Source organism: Mastomys coucha, unplaced genomic scaffold (assembly GCF_008632895.1).
Source record: "Mastomys coucha isolate ucsf_1 unplaced genomic scaffold, UCSF_Mcou_1 pScaffold9, whole genome shotgun sequence".
NCBI classification, from domain to species: Eukaryota; Metazoa; Chordata; class Mammalia; order Rodentia; family Muridae; genus Mastomys; species Mastomys coucha.
The window spans coordinates 15,504,599-15,524,012 of record NW_022196915.1 but is presented as its reverse complement, the minus strand read 5'-3'; the positions used below and the strand labels follow the sequence as shown (position 1 = coordinate 15,524,012).

Genomic DNA, 19,414 nt, shown 5'->3' with positions numbered 1-19,414 from the left:
CAGTTGAATTGAGCTACCTTGGCATAAAAGAGAGGAGGTGTCAGGGCAAATGACAGCCATGCAGCCGTGGGCCTTCTCTGGGAACTCTTGGTGTTCTGTTCTTTTCCACATTGTAATTATTAATGCATATCAGTTACATACACTAATGGGTTTCATTGTGGCCATTCACAATTAAACTTCTTCTAAAAAAAAAAAATTATCTAGCTAATTTGAGACTCCCAAAAGACAGTCTGCCCTTAGCCTACTGGTATATACAAGGTTTCCATTGCTTATAGCACACTAGACATCTGTCCATCCCAACATGTGCATGTCCCATTTGTATTCCAGTTGAGGAATAGACAACCGACTGGGGATCCAAACCAATTTTTACATGGCCTTGAGGGGTGAAGTCGAGCCAGTACCCTGAATGGCAAATGTGCTTTATCCTTTGAACCAACTCCAATTGATTAGTTCTGGTTGCCTATAGTGCTGTCTTAAGAAACCATCTGTGGTATATTTGAGGCTCAGCTGGGAAAAGAGCTGGGATTGATTAGCAATGTCTGTCATGGGCTCTAGAGGAACAGCTTGGCCCATATTTGTCATTTTCTGCTTTTAACATGTCTTTAACTCCTCTGTGCTCTCTTCCTGTGCAAAAGAGTTCTAGTCCTAAAAAGTGCCTGTAGTATAAACAGAAAGAGTAGGTATAGGTATATTCCACTTTAAGAAACCCTAGCATAGAAATGCAAATTTGGAAAAAAAAATGCATCAATCTGGAGCCAATTATTTCCATTACAGAAAAGATTCCATGAAAGGTTCCTTTAAATAGCGAGCTCCCCTGCTGCATTAAAATGATGATTCGATTTATAAAAATTCACTTTGCATGCAACTCTCTCAGACCAAGTCTGCGGACTTTGCAAGCCATACCTGAACTTTTTAAAGCCATGTAGAGGCACTAGCTAGGATGTCTGTCCCCGAGCACCTCGAGTTCCACGACCCCCCCCCCAGTAACTCCCCCTCCCCCTCAAACTTCCATCTTATTTCCTATCCCAGAGTGTTGATCATACAATCTGGGTGGTGACCAACAGCTACTGGCTCCCACCCGACACGGCTGCCTTTCATTAGTGGGTAGGCTGATTGCTCTGAGGGTGTTTATGCGTGGGTGTAGCTGTACAAATCCATGCCCTCTGTGTACTGCGGATGCAGATGCTGATGCAGAGACACAACTGCCATTCAGCCTAATCTAAACCCATCCTTGCTGGGAGAGTTCTAAGGTAAGGTTCCAGTTGGTGGACATGACCTCTTGATGGTATCTGTTCTGTATTCTAGTTTACCATTCTCTCTGTGTTCCTTCCCATCAAAACCTTGCCCAGGCTCCAGGCCTGAGTCCCATTATCCAGACATGGAACCTTCATCTTCCCCTGCTGCTTAGAGAGCCCCAAATGGTTTTCTGACTTAGAAAATTAAATATAATCTGACTCTTGTGGCCAGCTATGAAATTCCCAACCAACAGACATTTTCACTAAATGTGTAACATACGCAACATCTCAACATCCCACCAGTCTAGCATGAACTGGAATAATAGAGGCATGCAGTACCAGTTGGGAAACAGCACCAGCCTATTCCCAGGCACTCCAAGTGGTGGCCCCTAGAGCTCCTAAAAATGCCTATTGGCACACATGTCAGAATTCTTGTTGCTCTGCAGAATCCAGCTTAGTCCAGAGACAGGTACCTAAAAGAGATGGCTTTGCTCTTCTTTTTGTTCCTACACATAGACTTCTTGTCATATCTTCTCAGTTGCAAGATATGATCGTCTCTATTTTATCTATGGTATTTAAAAGGTGCAGCATAAATTTCTTCCTGTTGAGTATTTTGTTTTATTTTTTGGACACATTTTTTTTCCTTAGTTGTTTTGGAAGATAAAACGTGGGACAGACAGGAGCTGTGAACACATCAGGCACACTCAGACATTTCTTCTGGCCTTCAGTGATCAAGGGGGCCTGGGACATGAAGACTCTCAGGCTGGTGAAGTGTCCATCAGTTCCATCGGTTCCTTACTTCCAATCTTCTCAGACTTCCTGGTTGGTGCCAAGGGTCTCCCTTGGTACTGGGCTGTGATAGCTGCGTAGGTACATCCGTAGATAGCAGCTGCTAACATCATGAGGCATACGATCCCACATACCACCCCAGTGATGACCACAGTGGCCACAGCGTGCCGCAGGTTGGTTGGCTTTGGTTTAGGTTTGGTCTCACACTCCAAGGGATCTTGCTGTCCTGAGCTATTCTCAGGAGACTTCTGGGCATCTTGTTGGGTGGCACTAGGCTGCTGGACTAGTGAGGGTGCCAAATCCTGAGAAGGTAGAGGACAAGGTTGGTATAGTTCATGAGGAATAGAAAGGAGGTCCTTTCCCTTCCAGGGTTCAGGCAGCCTGCAGATGGCACCATCTGTTTCTCCCCCTTCAAGAAACAAAGCAAAGAGCCATGATGGAGCTTTGATACAACAGAATTCCAAAGACTGCCACAGACTAAGTAGAAAACTAGTTATGGCTGAGAATTTGTTACCTTAATATCATATAAAGTTACCTTAATATCATATAAAAGCTGAAGAGATCACTGGGCTTATGCTGACAGAGAATGTAAGGGCCCAACATCTAAGGACACTGTGATCTCCAGCCTTCCTCCCACCCACTGGCCATCACACAAGAATCTTTTCCTGCTGGATTCCCACTAAAAAAATCAAAGAACGGATAGAATATTCACTGTTGTCATTTGTATGCTAATTCAAAAGACTCTATGTCTCAACACTCTTTAGAGAGGCAGAATGGTGTTTTCTGAGTTTTGTGTACCTGAACATTTGACAACACTATATGTTGCCCTTGGTATTTAAGTAACCCATCTTCTTGGGCCTCATGACATTTACTACTTTGAGTGCCAAATAGTACAAGGAGTTATTAAACGTGGGTTTGGGTAACTGATTCCTTGGGGCATCTATCCTCCCATGGAGTATTGGACTCTACCTCTTCACCCTGGCCTGTGTAACCACTGGTACGCTATTTGACTTTATGGGAATGAACTTCTTAACATTTTCTGCCACCAGAACATTCCAATTGTGTCTGACTTGACAGTTCAAAGTCTCCCCCCTCCCCCCATATTATGGGGAATTCTTTTTAAAATCCATACAGGGCGTGAGTGGATAAGTCAACACCCAATCCCAGTCCCCAGGATACTCCCTCCTCTCTACTTCTTTTTCTCTGGTTTGTTCTGGGACCAGGGAAGTACCAGAAAAGCCTACTTGACTGACAGGACTCATAGGTCCTATGGTTACTTTCTCTCAGGCTTCCCTAAAAATCTCAGCAGGGGAGGGTGCCATGCTCCCTTAGCAAATACAGATTACAGATTCTTAGAAGACATCATAGGGAATTGTTGTAAGTTAATGCCAGAAAAGTACATATGGTGGGTGCCACTTCAGTGTTACTGTCTCATACTACTACACAGTAATTTAGGGCTTGGGATATATATGTATATAAGCATATATATATATATGTATATATACATATATATATATATGCTTACCCTTCCTATCTAATCATCTTAAGATAAGGTTGTAAGTGCCCTACAAATAGACAGGGCCACTCCACGAGGTAAGAGCTATCACATGACCCAGAAACACCTGGTTACAAAGGCCAAGGTGAAGAAGTGGAGTCCAGTACTCCAGGGGAGGATAACTACCATAGATGCTCCAAGGAATCAGTTACCCAAACCCACGTTTAATAACTCCTTGGACTATTTGGCACTCAAAGTAGTAAATGTCATGAGGCCCAAGAAGATGGGTTACTTAAAGACCAAGAACAACATATAGTATGTTTATGGGCTGGTGACAGGGACAAAATACACACTCCTTCTGCTGCCATTGCTTAAAACTGAATGACACATTACTAGACTCCCTTGGGCCTCTCCTGGCTTTGTCAGCAATACCTTCAGGCATGTATCCCAGCTTTAAAGCAATAAGATCAAAGAGGAGTTTCCTGAGCCTAGAAACTGGTGTTCTCGAAGGCGAGAGGGCTCAGGTGGCTGCTCCAGCTGAGCCAAGGGCTTCACTCAGCTGGGCTGAGATGAGAGGCTCAGCCTCTGTAGGAGCTTATCTTCCTTAGCACCTGGCTATGGTGGCCTTTATTGACAAGACAGAAGGCTAGAGAGCCAGATACCCTGGGGGAGCAAAAGCATTTCATCTAACCAAAGCATCGTGAGCTTCCATAAGAGAACCCAGACTGCTACGCCAGGCTGCTTCACTGGCTAATGTTATCCTCAGCTATGGTGTAAATGTGTAGACACTCCATGCACATTCTTGTTCTGTATCCATTTTCCTCTCTAGTATTGTGCTAAGATCCACAGCCTTGAGACTCGGAGCAAAGGATGGGCCTAAGGTGAACACCCAGACACAGCAGGAAGGTGTGGCCTGTGCCTGGCACTGTCTCAGTAGCCTCCTGTGCAGCTGTGATCTTAGCCAGGATCCTCCTCCCACCTCTACCACCTTGTCAGGGGCCGTGACCCCAGAGACAAATCTACTGGTTGCAGCATGAGGGCCCCTCTCCCTTTTTGACTTAAAAAAGCAAGCTCCAATCCTTGACCTTCAACAGTCCCCACCTGACATCGATAGCACTTCACCTCTGTCTTAGAAGAAAGTGAGTTCAAATATTAGCTCTCTATATAACTTAGCTGTGAAGTTCTGGAAAGTTCCTTACTCACTCTGAGCCTCTGCTTGCATTCCTGGAAAGGAGGAGAGGCATAATAATGAAATTTGCTTTTCAAGTTTTTTCTGGATAGATAAATTATGTCAAGTGTTCAGCGTGGCTGTACCGTACCCGGCTCAGAGTACCTATTATACAGTTAACCATGAACATCAAAGTATAGGTTCCTACGTGAATAAAGGATGACTACTTACCAACCTGCATGCACAGTTGGGTATAGGGTAGTCTATTCTACATCAACCAAAGCAAATTGTTTTGCCTTTGGGCCTACAGGATCCTAAGATTTCCAATTCTTCGGGTTTCATTTGAAGCCATATGACTGGGTTTTGCCCACTTCCAGCACACAGACTCCCCACAATGTTCCTCTGTGTGCTGTGTTGGGTGACGACCTTAAATGTCATGTGATGAAGTCAATGACATCACCATCCAAAGGAGGCTTATGTGCCCAAATGATTGTGTGGAATAGAGACCTGGGATGCAGGTCTCACTCCCAGGTCCCCTGGACTCAGGCATGGGTAAGCAATAGACTTCAGTACAGATGACTGAAATCAGGTGATCTCTAACATTAATCACCCTGCTCTGACTGATACCTTCAGTGTTTGCAGTTGTTTATGAAGGTTCACACTAGCATCTGCTCCCTTAGCTTAGTTTTAGGCATTAGTTTTAGGCTTAGTGTGTGCACAAGCAGACCATCTCCCGTGTCTTGTATCTAGTTAGTATTTTTCCTTTCTTGATGCTGGGACACTAGATTATGGTACCCTGAGCTGATTTACCTTCCTCTGAAAAACACCGTTATCTGCACTTTAGAAGCATTGCTATAAAGGAAAGTTAAACCACACTGCTGGCTCAAGGGACCAAAGTCAGCCCTAATACTATCAACTTCTGCTTGGTAGCACTACATGCTAGACAAACACATTCCAACACATAAGTTTATCGCTGAGTAGGAGAATACTATCCTTGCCTTACATTACTTTGCAGGTGTCCTAGGTCTGGAAACTGCATATTGATTTGCATTGGACAATGTTCTTCTTTGATGAAAATGCTCTTCCTGGGATGGTCTGTTTCATGCCTATGATTTAATCCAGAAAGTAATGGCTCTAGCCACCTCACCTCCAGACATTCTTGGTTTTGGTTTTGACCTATCAGAAGGATATGACTAAGATATATAGTTGCCTTTGAGAGCTAACTTCAACTTTGGCTAGTTGGCGATGCACCCATTGCTCTTAGACTATTGAGAAGCTTCCAAATTGTGATGTGGCAAGTTTGAACTTCTACCATCTGTAGACCATGCTACCAGGTGCTGTTTCTCCCCTAATTGAACTGCAACCCTCAGCTCTCCCTGGGCTGAAGCATATAATCACCAACAATCCCCCCCACCCTGAAGTATGACAAGAACTTCAAACATGTCCCCTTCTTGAGCCTTCCACTGAGCACCCCTGCAGGGTCTCCCACTCCCCTCATTCCCTATCTGCTAAAAGCATCCCCATTTATGCAGTTACCAAGCAGAAAGGAATACAAAACAATCCCCCATAATTACTCTTTGCTTCTCTCAGTCCACCACTCTCTCTGACCCCTCAGCCATTTCTACCATAGCACTGTTCCAAATGCCAGTCCCTTCTTGCCATCCTGGTCTAGGCCACTGTCATCCCTTCTCTGCTCTACTGAGATCACCTTCATCTTCATCCTGCTGGCTCTTCTTCCATGGCCTTTGCTCTGCCCTCTCAGAGTCAGCGGCCTGGCATTTTACACAGTGGTCAGATCATACTGTTCCCTAGACAAGAATTCCTCAGAACTTCCCACCTCCCCTAGAATACGATCCAGACAGGGCACCTGCTCTGCACATGTTTAGAGATTGGGCGGGCACCCAAGATGTGCTGTGTGTTATCTCCACCCACTGACTCACTCTCTCCTCTGGCTCTCACTAAGCCAGGCTAGCTTCTTCACCAGGCCCTGAAGGCCTGCTGCACCCCCATCCCCACCGTTATCTTCTGTTCCTTCTTTTCATTGTTTGGTTCTTATGGATGCATTGTCGTGGGAGGCTTTACTTTCCCATCCTATCTAAGCTGGAGCACATTCCCTTCTAACATCACTTGCTCCCCTTACTGTCTTACCATTGCAGTCTGAACGCATACATTTATTTATTGTCTTATAGAGAGACCGTCTTTTTTTTTTTTTACCCTTCCAATGAGACCTTCATAATGATAAGTATTTCCCATTCACTGGCCTTTTCTCTGGGTCTAGGGTAGTGCCTGGATCATCAAGGATGTTCAAGGAGAGGAATGAGTGAATGGTACTCAGAGAAGCAATGTAGCAATCAGGAAAGAATCCGAAGCCAAAGTCCAATAGTCACGGTTTCTACTCTCATTGGTTCTTTGCCTGTGCAACCTTAGGCTGATCAATGAACTTCTCTGGGCTTCAGTTCCCTGACTGACAATCAAGGCTGCCAAGCTTTTCTCTCTGATAGCAAAGGCTGTGAGGTGTGCGAGATGGTCTTTTTCAAAACTGCTTCACCTTGCTTTATAGTGCAAAATAGCCACTTGGTGCATAATGAACAGAAAAAAAAACAACCATGCAGTTTTGTCCTTTATTAACCCCTGAGTGATTTCCAAAGTTTACTCTCTCTTAATATTCTGGGGTCTATTACTCAGATTTGAGCTTCTGATTAAAGATTAGAGAGGGGGCCTTCTGGACCTAATTCCAGTATTCAATAAGATTTATAGCCATCTTTGGATAGAATTAGAAAGAGGGGCAATCTAGCCTAAGAAGAGAGAGCAACATCACCATCCAGATCACACTTAGAAATTAGAGCTGAGGATGCTTCCCAGAGAGAAGTCCATGCTGTCTGCACGCACACTGTGATGAGCGTAAACATCCAAATGAAAATGTCCTCCAAACTCCCGTAGACACTGACTCCTCTCCTGAAGTTGACATACTTCCATGTGAAGATACACACAAGCCTACAGCTGCCCCTTGTACCCTCCCCCACCCTCTTGAGATGCTGAAGCTGACGATACACAGAGAGACGCACTACTAACCTTCAAAGATGAATCTCTCCAGCCAGAGTTTTAGACCCAGTAAGTGGCAGTCACATTTCCAAGGGTTGTCCTTAAGAAGTACCAGCCTCACCTTGGGCATGGCCTCTAGAAGTTCACGATCCAGATGTAGAAGATGGTTCTGCTGCATGGCAAACACCGTCAGGTTCTTCCAAGGCCTGCCCAGAGATGTGGGGAGGCTGCTGAGGCTGTTGGATGATAGGTCCAGCTCCCTGAGCCCAGGCAGCGCATGGGCAAAGCTGCTCTCTATGGAGAGCAGGGAATTTTGGGTTATGTTTAAAACCTGCAAGTGTGGAAGTCCATAGAAAGCCTCTGCAGCCAGATTTGAAAGAGAGTTGTTAGATAAATTTAAAGTGGTGAGCAGTGATACAGAATGAAATGCAAGAGCAGGAAGCCAGTGGATCTGGTTATCTTGTAAGAGCAGAGTTACTGTCCATGGGGGTAAGTCAGGGGGGATCTTTGACAGCCCCTGACCACTGCAGTCCACAGAGTTTGATGATGGGTGGCACAAACATTTCTTGGGGCAGCTGCCCACACTTGGGAGCAGGATACCCACACTAGAAACCAGCAGCAGAACACCTAAAACAAGGAGAAGAGGGAGGGTTGGAGGCCAACGTATGAAATGTAGTCACCATCAGCTAAGGAATTCCCAAGCAGTGTGGTCCTGAATCAGCAGTGCCTTCCACCCAGCTAGGAAGGAGGTCTCTACCCTTAACAGAAGGGGACAGAGTACACCCAGGATGATTACTGAGGCTAGCTCTGAGCTAGCCATTGTCAGCAGCCTTGGAGAAGGGACTTCTACTGTGACATGGTCATCAGAATGTATAAGATTGATATCACATGAAATAAAGAAGGGAAAGTCATCCTGAGACATGTGTCCTTTGGAAGTCAGAGCCAGGTGTTTGAGCTGTGGCAGGTAGAAAGGTAACAAAAGAGCTATGCCCATATTTCTAAAAGGACCACTCCAGAGGAGGGTAGGCAAGTTGAGTTCTGTATGGTGGTAGAAATGTTCTGTGCCTGCCCTCCAGCATAGACACCTGTGGTTCCTGAGCTCCCAAAATGTGATTGCTGCAACCCAAGAACTGACTTTCAGTTTTGACTTGGTCTTAATTCATTTACACTTCAATTATCAGATGTGGATTCAGGTGACCATATTGACTAGGGAATATCCCTACAAACAGCTCTCTAGCTTTGCAGGTCTAACCCAATCTGTGATGATTGTCTTTCTCCTTTTTTTTTTTTTTTCTATGATGGTTTTAAAATTTAGCAAGGAGCAATAGAAACAATATAAGACATATCCTTCTTTCTGAAATTTGTACCAGACACTCATAGATGATCAGACTTCTGTCATCTTCTTGCTTTTTACTGAGAAGTGCAGTGCTTTGGTGGAGCACACAACCTCTGGTTTTCCTCCCAGAAGCCCCTTTCAGACTCACTCCACAGAAGCCCCACAGAAACCCGGTTTCTGTCTCAGACATACTTAAAACAATAGTCACTGTGCTAGGATTATAGGCATGTAGTGCCATGCTCAATTTTGTGGTGCTGGGGATCACACTCAGAGATTTGTGTTTGCTAGGCTAGTGCTACCAACTGAGCCCCGGCTCCTGCCTTCTTAATACTATTCAATAAAGGATAGCAGAGTTGAAACATTTATAACATTTCCACCTTGAGTTGAAATAGGGGGATATGGCATATTACTGGAATATTCTTTTGAGATCTTTGGAGTTATCTAAGGATTTTCCTCCCCGAAGCTGAGGACTAAACCTGGGGTCTTATGCTTGCTCATCAAGTGCTCTGCCACTGAGCTAAACACTCAGATCGTAAAGGTGCCATCATGTACTCAATTTTCCTTCACTTACTGCAAGATCCACCATTTCCAGAGTTGGAGGTATTGGGAGCATATCTTGTGCATGGGTTGGAATGAGCCTATTCGGTATTCCCTCTGATTTTTATTTCTGTAATTGCTAGAGATGTTCACTGAGATAGAATGTTGTTATGCTGAGTTTTGTAAAATGCAGTAGATAATAAGGGAAATAGCAAATGACCAGGTGGCATACACTGCGTGGCAGAGATCAATCCTACTGCTTTATAGATATGAATCCATCCTAATGACCTTATCAACATGGTTGTTTGTTTTCAGCATTTTGAAGAAAAAAAAAAAAAACAGGCATAGAGAGGCTAAATCGCTCCCCAGAGTCACAGAAACAACAAACAATCAAGCATGATTTGATCCCAGACTGTCTACAGAATCTGTGAGAATTCTTATCTGCTGTATTACTCTGCCAGATATTCAAGAGAGACAACAATCAGGGATGGATTTGCACAGCGCTGTACTGTTTGTTTGTTTAATCTACATAAATATAATTATACATTTATCCTATTCAGCAATCTGTTCTGTTTAGTCAAAACTATGTATCCATATGAGTACTTAGAAAGCTTCTTCATTTCTTTTAATTAGTAAGGCATATTCCAAGTGTTGGACCATGTCAAACTCAGTGTCCAACTCATTGAGGAGCATTTGGGCTTCCAGGATTCCCTACTCACTTATCACAAATGGTGCAGCTATATAGGAATGTGGCTGACTGCTCCCCAAAATACAGAGCATTGATATTTTCTTAAAAAGGTTGTGTGATATTTTTCTAAAGATACAGGTTCCCTCCCTTTTTCTCTCTTGGGATTTGAATTTCTAAGTACGACATACATGTGTCAAGCGTATTTTGTTGAATTGTAGAGGAATTGACAGGACCATGGAATGCTATTCAAAACAAAATGCTTATCCACATGGAGGCTTTCAAGAGACGGTTATTTATTTGTTGTCTGGTTTCCACCTCACCTAGGGGAAGCACAGAATGACTGTCAAATGTAGGACACCTTGATCTCTCTGCTTTCCACTCTCCTTCTGCTGCTGGTGCCCAGGCCTATAGGACTGGAAAATGAGGAGCTTTCCAAGGGAAATCTTCTTGCTTTGATTCAGTTCAAGAGACATAGAGCATCAAAGTCCCCTTCTTCAAACAGAAGTCTACAGCCCTGGTCCTGCTGTAATTTTTCAGATATCTAATTTCTTTCAAAGTTCAAATAATTGCCTTTCCATTAGAAATCACCTGACACCATCACTGTGACCTGAGCCACAAGGATTAATTATCTGCAGGGAATCAATCCTTAAAGAACAGAGTACCCACCCAGTCCATTTATCTCTTAATAAAAGGCTTATATTTCTGAAATATTTTGGGGGAAGTTTGCCTCCCACTTCCCCAAAGGAAGTAATATATGAACTCCAACTCAAGGCACCGTGTCGTCTATGAAATGGCCCCTGAAAAGCCCACTGCATGTCCACACCACAACTATACACATTTGTCTTTAGCCCCGTCTCCCCCTTCCTCAGCATGGTGACACATCTATCTTTCCACTGAGAGAGATTTTTTTTTTACATCTGTCCAATGTTTTAAGAAAGACAGGTTGAAAATTGATTTCTCACAGACACTTCTTGGAGGGGATCCCTGCTTCTCTCAGTGGGGGACTTCTGGGGTAGGGGCAATGGAATTCGTTCCTCCTCACCTTTCATGGCCCAGGCTCTGCAGCACAAGCCCTCATCCAACATATAAACCGACGTGTGTACTCACAGGTCAACACACCCAGGCTACGGCAGACTTGGAACCCAGCTTTCCATTCTCTTTCCCTGAATCCAGCATGGGCTTTTCTCCAGTGCAGAAAGCAGTTGCTAAATTCAGGAGGTCACTTATTGAAGCAGCCTGTCCCCTTGTCTCTGTCTGCCGTGGTCCTTCTCCATAAGAGGGTCTTTTGATTGCGTCCGGTCTCTTTTTGCAAAGTGTCAGCCTCCCTGGGATCTTTTCTGCCTCTCCCATTCAGACAGCAAGCCACATAAAGAATGTTGGTCAGACCTTGGTGAACAGCTGTAGCATTCAGACATGACCCCAGTGGCCCGGCCTTTTTGATTATTTAATCTGCTTGAAGTCCAGGGCACCAAAATAAAACAGCCTTCTTAATCCGGCTGTGGCTCCTGCATTCTCTTGACTTATCAACCGTGCTGTGTCAACCCTCACTGGGTGTGGGGGATGCAGGATACATCCCTACCTAACCTGGGGTCTCACAACAGAGCCTGCAGGGAGTGTAATATGAGAACAAATTGGCCTGCTGGAGACTGACAGTTTCCATGGGGCACTTCTTTGGCTATCCTGGGTCCATTCAGCCCACATCCCTGGAGATTAGCTGTGTTGACAGGTCCTGGTGCCCTGCAATCCACAGCCATGGTTTCCTTCTGTAGGTATTACAATCTCTCCTCCCCAGTGTCATAAATACATCTCACCTATTGCTTGCTTGCTACACACACACACACACACACACACACACACACAAACACATACACACACAAACACACACACTCACAGACTACTGCTGGCACACATTGAAAGGATCTTTTGGCCAGCATGAAATACTTCTTCATATTTTACATTACCTAATGCTGAGGCTCAGACCCTTTTTTCAATACTTTTCACATATAAAACAATAAAGCTGGGCTAAGTCAGAGCTAGACACCAACTAAGTTGGTTGTCGACCAATAAGCAATGCAGTAAACTTCCCAAATGGGGATTGGAACCAGCTCTTTAAATGTACAGATTTCCTGCCATTGGCTGAAGTGGGCTTCCAGTGCCTGAAGTGAGTCTTTTTTTCTTTTTTTTTTTAAACTACTCTAGAATATTCCACAGGCTTTCTGTGACTGGTCAGGTGACAAAGTTCCTTTTTATTGAGGCTACATAAAACCCAAGAAGTATAGTTGAGCAGATGAGTGTGAACTCTGTAATCAGATCTGGATTAAGTTTACCCATACAAAGCCTCACCTTATATGGGGCTAATGGTACCCAATGCTTTACAAAATTGCATCCAGGATTAAATCTAGCCCAGAGTGTCTTCATGAAGGCTGAAGTCTAGAAGGATCCAGGAGGCTGGTCCCATGATTTCTGAGCTGCTCTCGTTGGAAGAGCTCCAGGGGGAAGCCCGGCTTCTCATACCACACTGTGGTCACTGAGGAAGGCAGGTAATCCCTTGTGCATGAAACCTGGTGTGTGATTCCTCTGATTAGCCTCTTGGGGAATGCTTTTCTCCTGTGGACAACCTGCTTCCCACCTCACAGACTGTAACATATGCATCTTATTATTTCTGGAAACTCATCTTTATCCAGCCTATCTCTGTTATCCTTCCCTTTGACACCTTTTGCATCTGGTGCATCTGTCATTAACCTCCAACTCTTACCACCCACCTATAATGACATATCTACCATCCTTTCTGCTCATGCATAAAATGAAACAGCTATGTGAGCACTAGGGCCTGATGATGTCAAAACCTTGTCATTCTGTTCAGAAGGCAAGAACGAACTTGAAGGATACAATGCTTGCCAACATTGCTGTCTTTGAAAGATTGAATATTTTCTTGGATTGCTGTGGATGGATCTATTTCACCATGTCATTCAGGACCCAATTTGGGTCTGGCTCTTGGATTCTGAGGCCTGAAAAGGGTATATTGACAGTACAGTTAGATTTGGGAGACCAAGACACCTATAGGGAATGTCAAAGGATGAAGAACATGTACTGTTATCATCAGGCTGTTTTGCTAATGGAAGATGCCCACCTTTGCACTGCATTGATGCCCTTAATGGGTGATTGAAGATTCTCTGAGGCCAGTGCCCTATTTGTAGAATTCAGGGAGATGAAGTTATGTATGGTAAGCATAGAACATGGTTCTGGCAGAGCAGGAGATCTGAAGTGGAATCTTTATTCCCAAAGTATATTCGTAGCTCACCAAGAGTCTGAGCTGGCTGTTCCCACCTAAAACACCAATGCCCTGGGAACACAGAGAACCCCCCTGGAGTAGATGGGTTCCTGGGAGCAGCTGCTTATAGCCCCAGGGAGCTCTTTGGTTCTGTTTGTTCCTGCAGACTCTCACAGGCAACTCAAAGCTGGGCCAGAGCACACATGGCCTGGAAGGCTCCAGGACACGTTGAAGGACTTTGGATGCGAAGGCTGATTGATTTATTCCATCTGACCTCAGCCAAGAGAACAAAGTGAGGCTGCGTGACCTGCATGCTAATGCCTGAAGCGCCTTCCCCACCCCTTCCTGAGCCAGATCCAAGAGGTGGCGAGACAACTGTGCGTGCAAAGGGCAACCCCCAAGAGATCCCTGATGCCAGTGCAGGTCCAAGCCGTTACCCCAAAAGGGAGCCAGCGGTTCAAGAGGCTTCTGCACCAAGACCTAGCAGGACCTCAGTTTCCCCAGGGGGAACTTAACTTTATTTATGTCCAGCTCAGAACAACACACTTCTTGTCAGCCTGGGCTTTCAGGATGGTCCCACCTTCAAAGACATGTTCTTTTCCTCATTTAAAGTTGCATGTTATCTTACATAAATTGGTGTAGTTAACAGTTCCCTTCCTCCAAAAATAAATCAACAACCATTATTAACTCTCAAAATTGATGATGTTTGGAAATCCAGCATGCACCAGCTCTTTCTTCCAGGCAGCCTTAGACAGCTATTTAAAAAGACTAAGTTAGAACTAATTATATCCATCTGGAAGGAGACTTACAATAAATTATTAAGTGAAAGAAAGCAATTTATAATGAGAATATGTATTGTATAATCCTATTTATGTAGCAAAAAAATTAAAAGTCTAAAGTGATTCCTGCCCACATGGGTAGGTTTTGTCTGAAGATGGGGGGTAAGGGAGGGAATAATGACCACCCAACCAGCAATGCTGTTAATTGGGTAAGAGTGGTAATTTTAGACAAAGGACATTTTTTTTTATCCTCTATATACTGAACTCACTGCAACCAAATTTTTAAGGCTATCATTTGAAAGATTTGAAGGAAAGGGGCTGCCTCTGTTTATAGGGGCTGCCTCTGTTTAAACAGTGAGTAGGGATACATTTGATCTACTGGAAAATGGAGATGACCTGTCCACTGGTGACTTCCTGAGCTCTGTGTGTATACTGGAAATGTCGACAGATTCCTGTGTCTGATCTTGAGCTTGCCTCCTCTCATGTCCCAAAGGTGATACCTCTTTCTGGGCTAAGGGGATCTCTGCCTACCCTGATGCCTCCAGATACTCCTGAGTCATTCTTCCAGTTTCAATGTCTGCTTTGGTTAAAAAAAATCATGGCAAAATATCCTTACATCCTTGTCAGAGGGCATGCCTTGTCAGAAGGTATGCTTCAGTGACCTGATGCCAGGGGCAGGTGGCCAAACTCAAGGACAGCTGCAGGAGAGGAGGGAAGAGGCCATGGGCTTCACATAGGCAGGCTGCAATTCCATTTGGCTCTGGAGGCAGGTTGGCCTTTCAAAGGCATGAGGATGAGAGTGAAACCTTTCCCCTGGGAATTCTGGGTGATCAGATATACTAGGTGTAAAGTCCATACCAGCTGGGAAGACAACTTGATATCTTTAACTTCTTTCCTCCCTTCTTCCCTCTCTTCCCCATCCTTCCCTTCATAATCTCTGTCTCCCTGTCTCTCTGTCACTGTCTCTGTACCTCTGTTTCTGTCTCTCCATCTCTGTCTATCTGTCTGTCTCTCTGTCTGTGTCTGGTGCAGGAGCTAGAGCTGGCTTCTCCTCTGTCTCTGGGTCTGCTCTCTCTGTTTGAACTTATAGGAGATAGATAGATAGATAGATAGATAGATAGATAGATAGATAGATAGATAGATAGATAGATAGATAGGAGAAGACAATAAAGATGTGGCCTGAGCTAGTTCTAGCAAGCATACTTAACACTGAAATCTCATGGACCATATCTAGCAATGAGGAGAAATCTGTTCTGTGGAACAAGAGGAAGCATGGCTTTTAGAGAGAGTTTGTAGCCTCGACTTCACACTGTATTTGCATGATGTCACTAGAAGATGACCACTTTCACGTCTCTGTGCCTCGCATGCCATTTTCCTTCCACCTGTAACATCTGCACCATTCTCAGTGGGCCTACTGTTTGTGTTAAATGAATGCATAATGGTTATTGTACTTCCCTGGTGAAATGTCCTCATGGGCACATGTGTTTGAAGCCAATGATGCTGTTCAGGAAAGCTATAGAACTGTTAGAAGATAGACGGTCTGGAGGAAGTAAGTCAGTAAGGTAGGCTGGGGTTCTATAGCTATTGCTTCTAGCACCAGACGACCTCTCATGACTGAACAAAATGTGACCCATGGCCTCAGATTCCTGCTACCAGGCTTTCTTGGCCAAGATGGGCTGTCTCCTCTTCCTTCCTTCTCAGAGTTGCTTACTGTCAAGATTTGATCCCAACGATGAGAAAAGCTACTAACACTATGGTTTTACTATTAATATCACTTCCTTAAAATAGATAACCAAATAGAGAATAAGACACAGAGAAGGTTAGTCATTTGCTGCCCCAGCTCTCCAGCCTGCTATGGCTGACACATGGTCAGCCAGATGATCACACACATCTACCATATGGATGGTACAACAGAGAACTTGGTGATGTTTGCTGTGTTTTGAGACAGCATCTCACTCAGCTCAGGCAGGCTTCAAATTCAGAGATACTCCTGCTTCAGCCTTCCCTCTCATCCACCCACCCTTTTGACGGTAAGTTACACATTTCATTGTGTGTAAACGCTGCATCAGGAGATGAGTCCCCAGGTTCCTTTCTGGGCTGTTCAGTGTTGAACTGAGGCTGCTGTCATTTCTCTGGGGAGAAGACAGGGATTTGTGTCCCACCTGAAATTTTCTCTTGCTCTTAAGCTACGGTGAAATTCAGATTTAAGAGATAGAAGAGTCAGTCATTACCTTAAACTTACCTTAAAGTCTGATAGTATATGATGCCAGAGAGAGGGTTAGGGGGCATGAAAACAAGAGAGATCAATAACTTCGAGTCCTCCCTAAAACTAGTGAGAACTAGACTGTTTGCCACAATACTTCAGCACCCATTTTTCTCAGGACTAAATGAGGTGTTGTGCGGTTGAGGAAAAAGAGATTATACTGTTCCTGACAAGTTGGAGAGATGCTGTCTTGCAATGCATATCAATTGCATCAGAGTTCATATACCTGAGCTTGCTGCCTATGGGGCTTTATTGTTGTTGTTGGTGGTGGTGGTGGTGGTGGTGGTGGTGGTGGTTGTGTGTGTGTGTGTGTGTGTGTGTGTGTGTGTAAATGCGAATAAAATGGGGCTTCTTTGATGCAGCCCATTTCTCCAGGGAGGAAACTAACTCTTGGGAGTAGCCACTGGGAATTTCAGTGGCAGAAGAGGCTGAGCTAGAAGCACCATTTGGGGCCACATTCTCTGTGTACTGTCAGGATTAGAGAAAACACAGACTTACCAGCCTCGAGTCTCGCCAACTATGCCCTTCCAGCACTTTTCCTGTACGTAAGATGTCTGCGAAGGTAAAGATGGGATTCAGATAAGTATGATTAAAGGTAATTAGTGAGATCATATGGCTTGCCAGTAAACACAGGCAGATGCTGGTGAACAGGGCACTAATGAAAGCAACAAAGAGATCAAGATGCATAGCAGCTTGGGAAGTTAGAGACTTAGATCTTTGGGTTGGCTACTTTTATCCCTGCCCCAAGAATATAAATTGGAATCAAATTCATGTTCGTGTTTGATTGCTTACTCATGTTCTGCATAAAAATAAGGGCTTTATATAGTTTTGTTGTGCATTTTCATTGGCTTTTGTACTTTTATTATGATAGACTCTGTGATAGATTATGTTTCATATATTTTCAACTATTGCTCAGTGTGTGCACATTGTCATGCAATAGTGAATCATGTCTTGTGTTTTCCCCCTTAAAATGTACTCCCTATTAGCCCTTTCAAACACGTTGTTGAAAATGTTCCAGGAAAGACACTTGCTTTCAGAAAGATTTATATGCAAACCCACCAATTACGCATCTTGAATGTGAGGAGTCCTTCTTGTTATCCTAGCTTATCTGCCTGACATTTAATTACATAATAATGTCCCAAGGCAGGCATGGTAACAGAAACATATAATCCTAGCACTTGGGAGGCTGAGACAGGAGCATCAAGAGCCCCATGCCATGTATAGTGAGACCTTGTTTCAAATAAACAAACAAACAAAAACAAACACAAAAAAGCAAACCCAAGCCTAGAAAGATGGCTCAGCAGTTAGGAGCCCTTACTGTTCCCTCAGAGGACTCAGACCTGTTCTCAGCACCCACGTGAGGCAGCTCACAACTGCCTATAACTCCAGCTCCAGGGCCTCTGACACCCTCTTCTGACATTTTCAGGTATCTGCATGCACACGGTACACATAAATTTATGCAGGTACACTTAGATATGCACAAATAAACTGGGCTGGAGAGGTAGTTCAGTGGTTAATAGCACTGTCTGCTCTTCCAGAGGTCCTGAGTTCAATTCCCAGCAACCACATGTTAGCTCACAACCATCTATACTGGGATCTGATGCCTTCTTCTGGTGTGTCTGAAGAGAGCTACAGTATACTCACATACATAAAATAAATACATAAAAATCTAAAAAAATAAATGGATAAATAAATAAAGCTAACAAAATAAAATAAAAATGAAATCTAAAAATTAAAAAAATCTTCAGTCAATTAAAACCATAAACTTTAGATAAATGATCTAAGCTCAAGTGTTGCTTCTAACCAATACTGGTGATATGAGCTTGACTGAGTTATTTGACCGCTCTAGTCTCCAATCTCAGCATCTAAACCTAGCCACAGATTTGTGAGGATGGTTAGATGTGGTTTTTAAAATGTGGTTCAAATCTTAGTAAAACATATCTGCATGTAGCAATATAAATTATCTAGTGTCACCTCTACTGTGTCTGTGTGATATGAACCAAGTAGACTCTGGGCTCCATCTAGTTCAGGATTATGGTTAGGACTAAGGCAAGCTCTGGTCACAGGGCAATTTGCCCACGAGTGAAGTTTACTGTCTTTAGGGATTATAAAGCAGGCATATAGGTGTGATTGCCTGGTATGCCTTGCAATCTCTGCCTGTCCACACTGTAAACAGATATGCTGCTTATCAGAGTAGCTCTTCTAAGGCAAGCTGTTGGTGGTGACATGCATGTACAACCTCCTAGTGGGATGTTTGCTGACGAAAGTGAAGTCTGTCTCTGCCTGCGTTCATACAACACAGCTTTCCATTCTGGTACACTTGCAGTGACCCATGTCCTTTTCATCTGATTCAGGAATCCCACATTGGGCAACCTATTGTATGCTTGAGGTTTTCCTGAAGACCCCCACCCAGCCATTCTCTGTCCTGCTCAGTCCTTGTCCCTAGGAGGCCCTTTTATCCAATCCCCACATAATTAGAAAGAGCATGTAGTCATCTCCCTGGGGCTGTTTAGCTTTCATCGTGCGGCATGACTATCAGAGTCTGGAGGTTGATAGGAGTGGAAACATTTGTGTTCAACAAGCCAGCTCCTTCATGTGTTGTCAACATTACATTTGTGATTCTAATGAGGCCAAGGAGAAAATCAACTGAGTGTGTGCTCCCCTGACAGACAGCTTACGTTAGCTTATGTTTGTAAGTTTCTATCCAGGGCCTCCAGTTGCTTCTATCATGAAGGTGCTTGAAATACAACTTGTGGAGAGACAGAGAGAGAGAGAGAGAGAGAGAGAGAGAGAGAGAGAGAGAGAGAGAGA

At 44.1% G+C, this 19,414-nt stretch overlaps 2 protein-coding genes across 3 annotated transcripts in view; one reads left to right on the top strand and one right to left on the bottom strand.

The window, feature by feature from the left end:
• Cacna2d3 (calcium voltage-gated channel auxiliary subunit alpha2delta 3) overlaps positions 1-19,414 on the top strand; it is an 816,591-nt gene that overhangs the window by 688,522 nt on the left and 108,655 nt on the right. The window lies entirely within an intron of this gene.
• On the bottom strand, positions 702-11,711 carry Lrtm1 (leucine rich repeats and transmembrane domains 1). Its single transcript, XM_031361419.1, has 3 exons — positions 11,333-11,711; positions 7,760-8,356; positions 702-2,433 (listed from the first exon to the last, which is right to left on the bottom strand). The coding sequence occupies exons 1-3, from the start codon at positions 11,373-11,375 to the stop codon at positions 1,994-1,996; spliced, it is 1,080 nt and encodes a 359-aa protein (XP_031217279.1). The 5' UTR covers positions 11,376-11,711; the 3' UTR covers positions 702-1,993.

Coding starts and splice junctions, on each gene's coding strand:
- Lrtm1 (XM_031361419.1), bottom strand. CDS start 11,375: ATGTTGGATGAGGGCTTGTGCTGCAGAGCCTGGGCCATGAAAG. Junction 8,357..11,332: donor CAGAGCCTGGGCCATGAAAG/GTGAGGAGGAAC, acceptor TCCTTGTTTTAG/GTGTTCTGCTGCTGGTTTCT. Junction 2,434..7,759: donor GGAGAGATTCATCTTTGAAG/GTTAGTAGTGCG, acceptor TGTTTCTTGAAG/GGGGAGAAACAGATGGTGCC.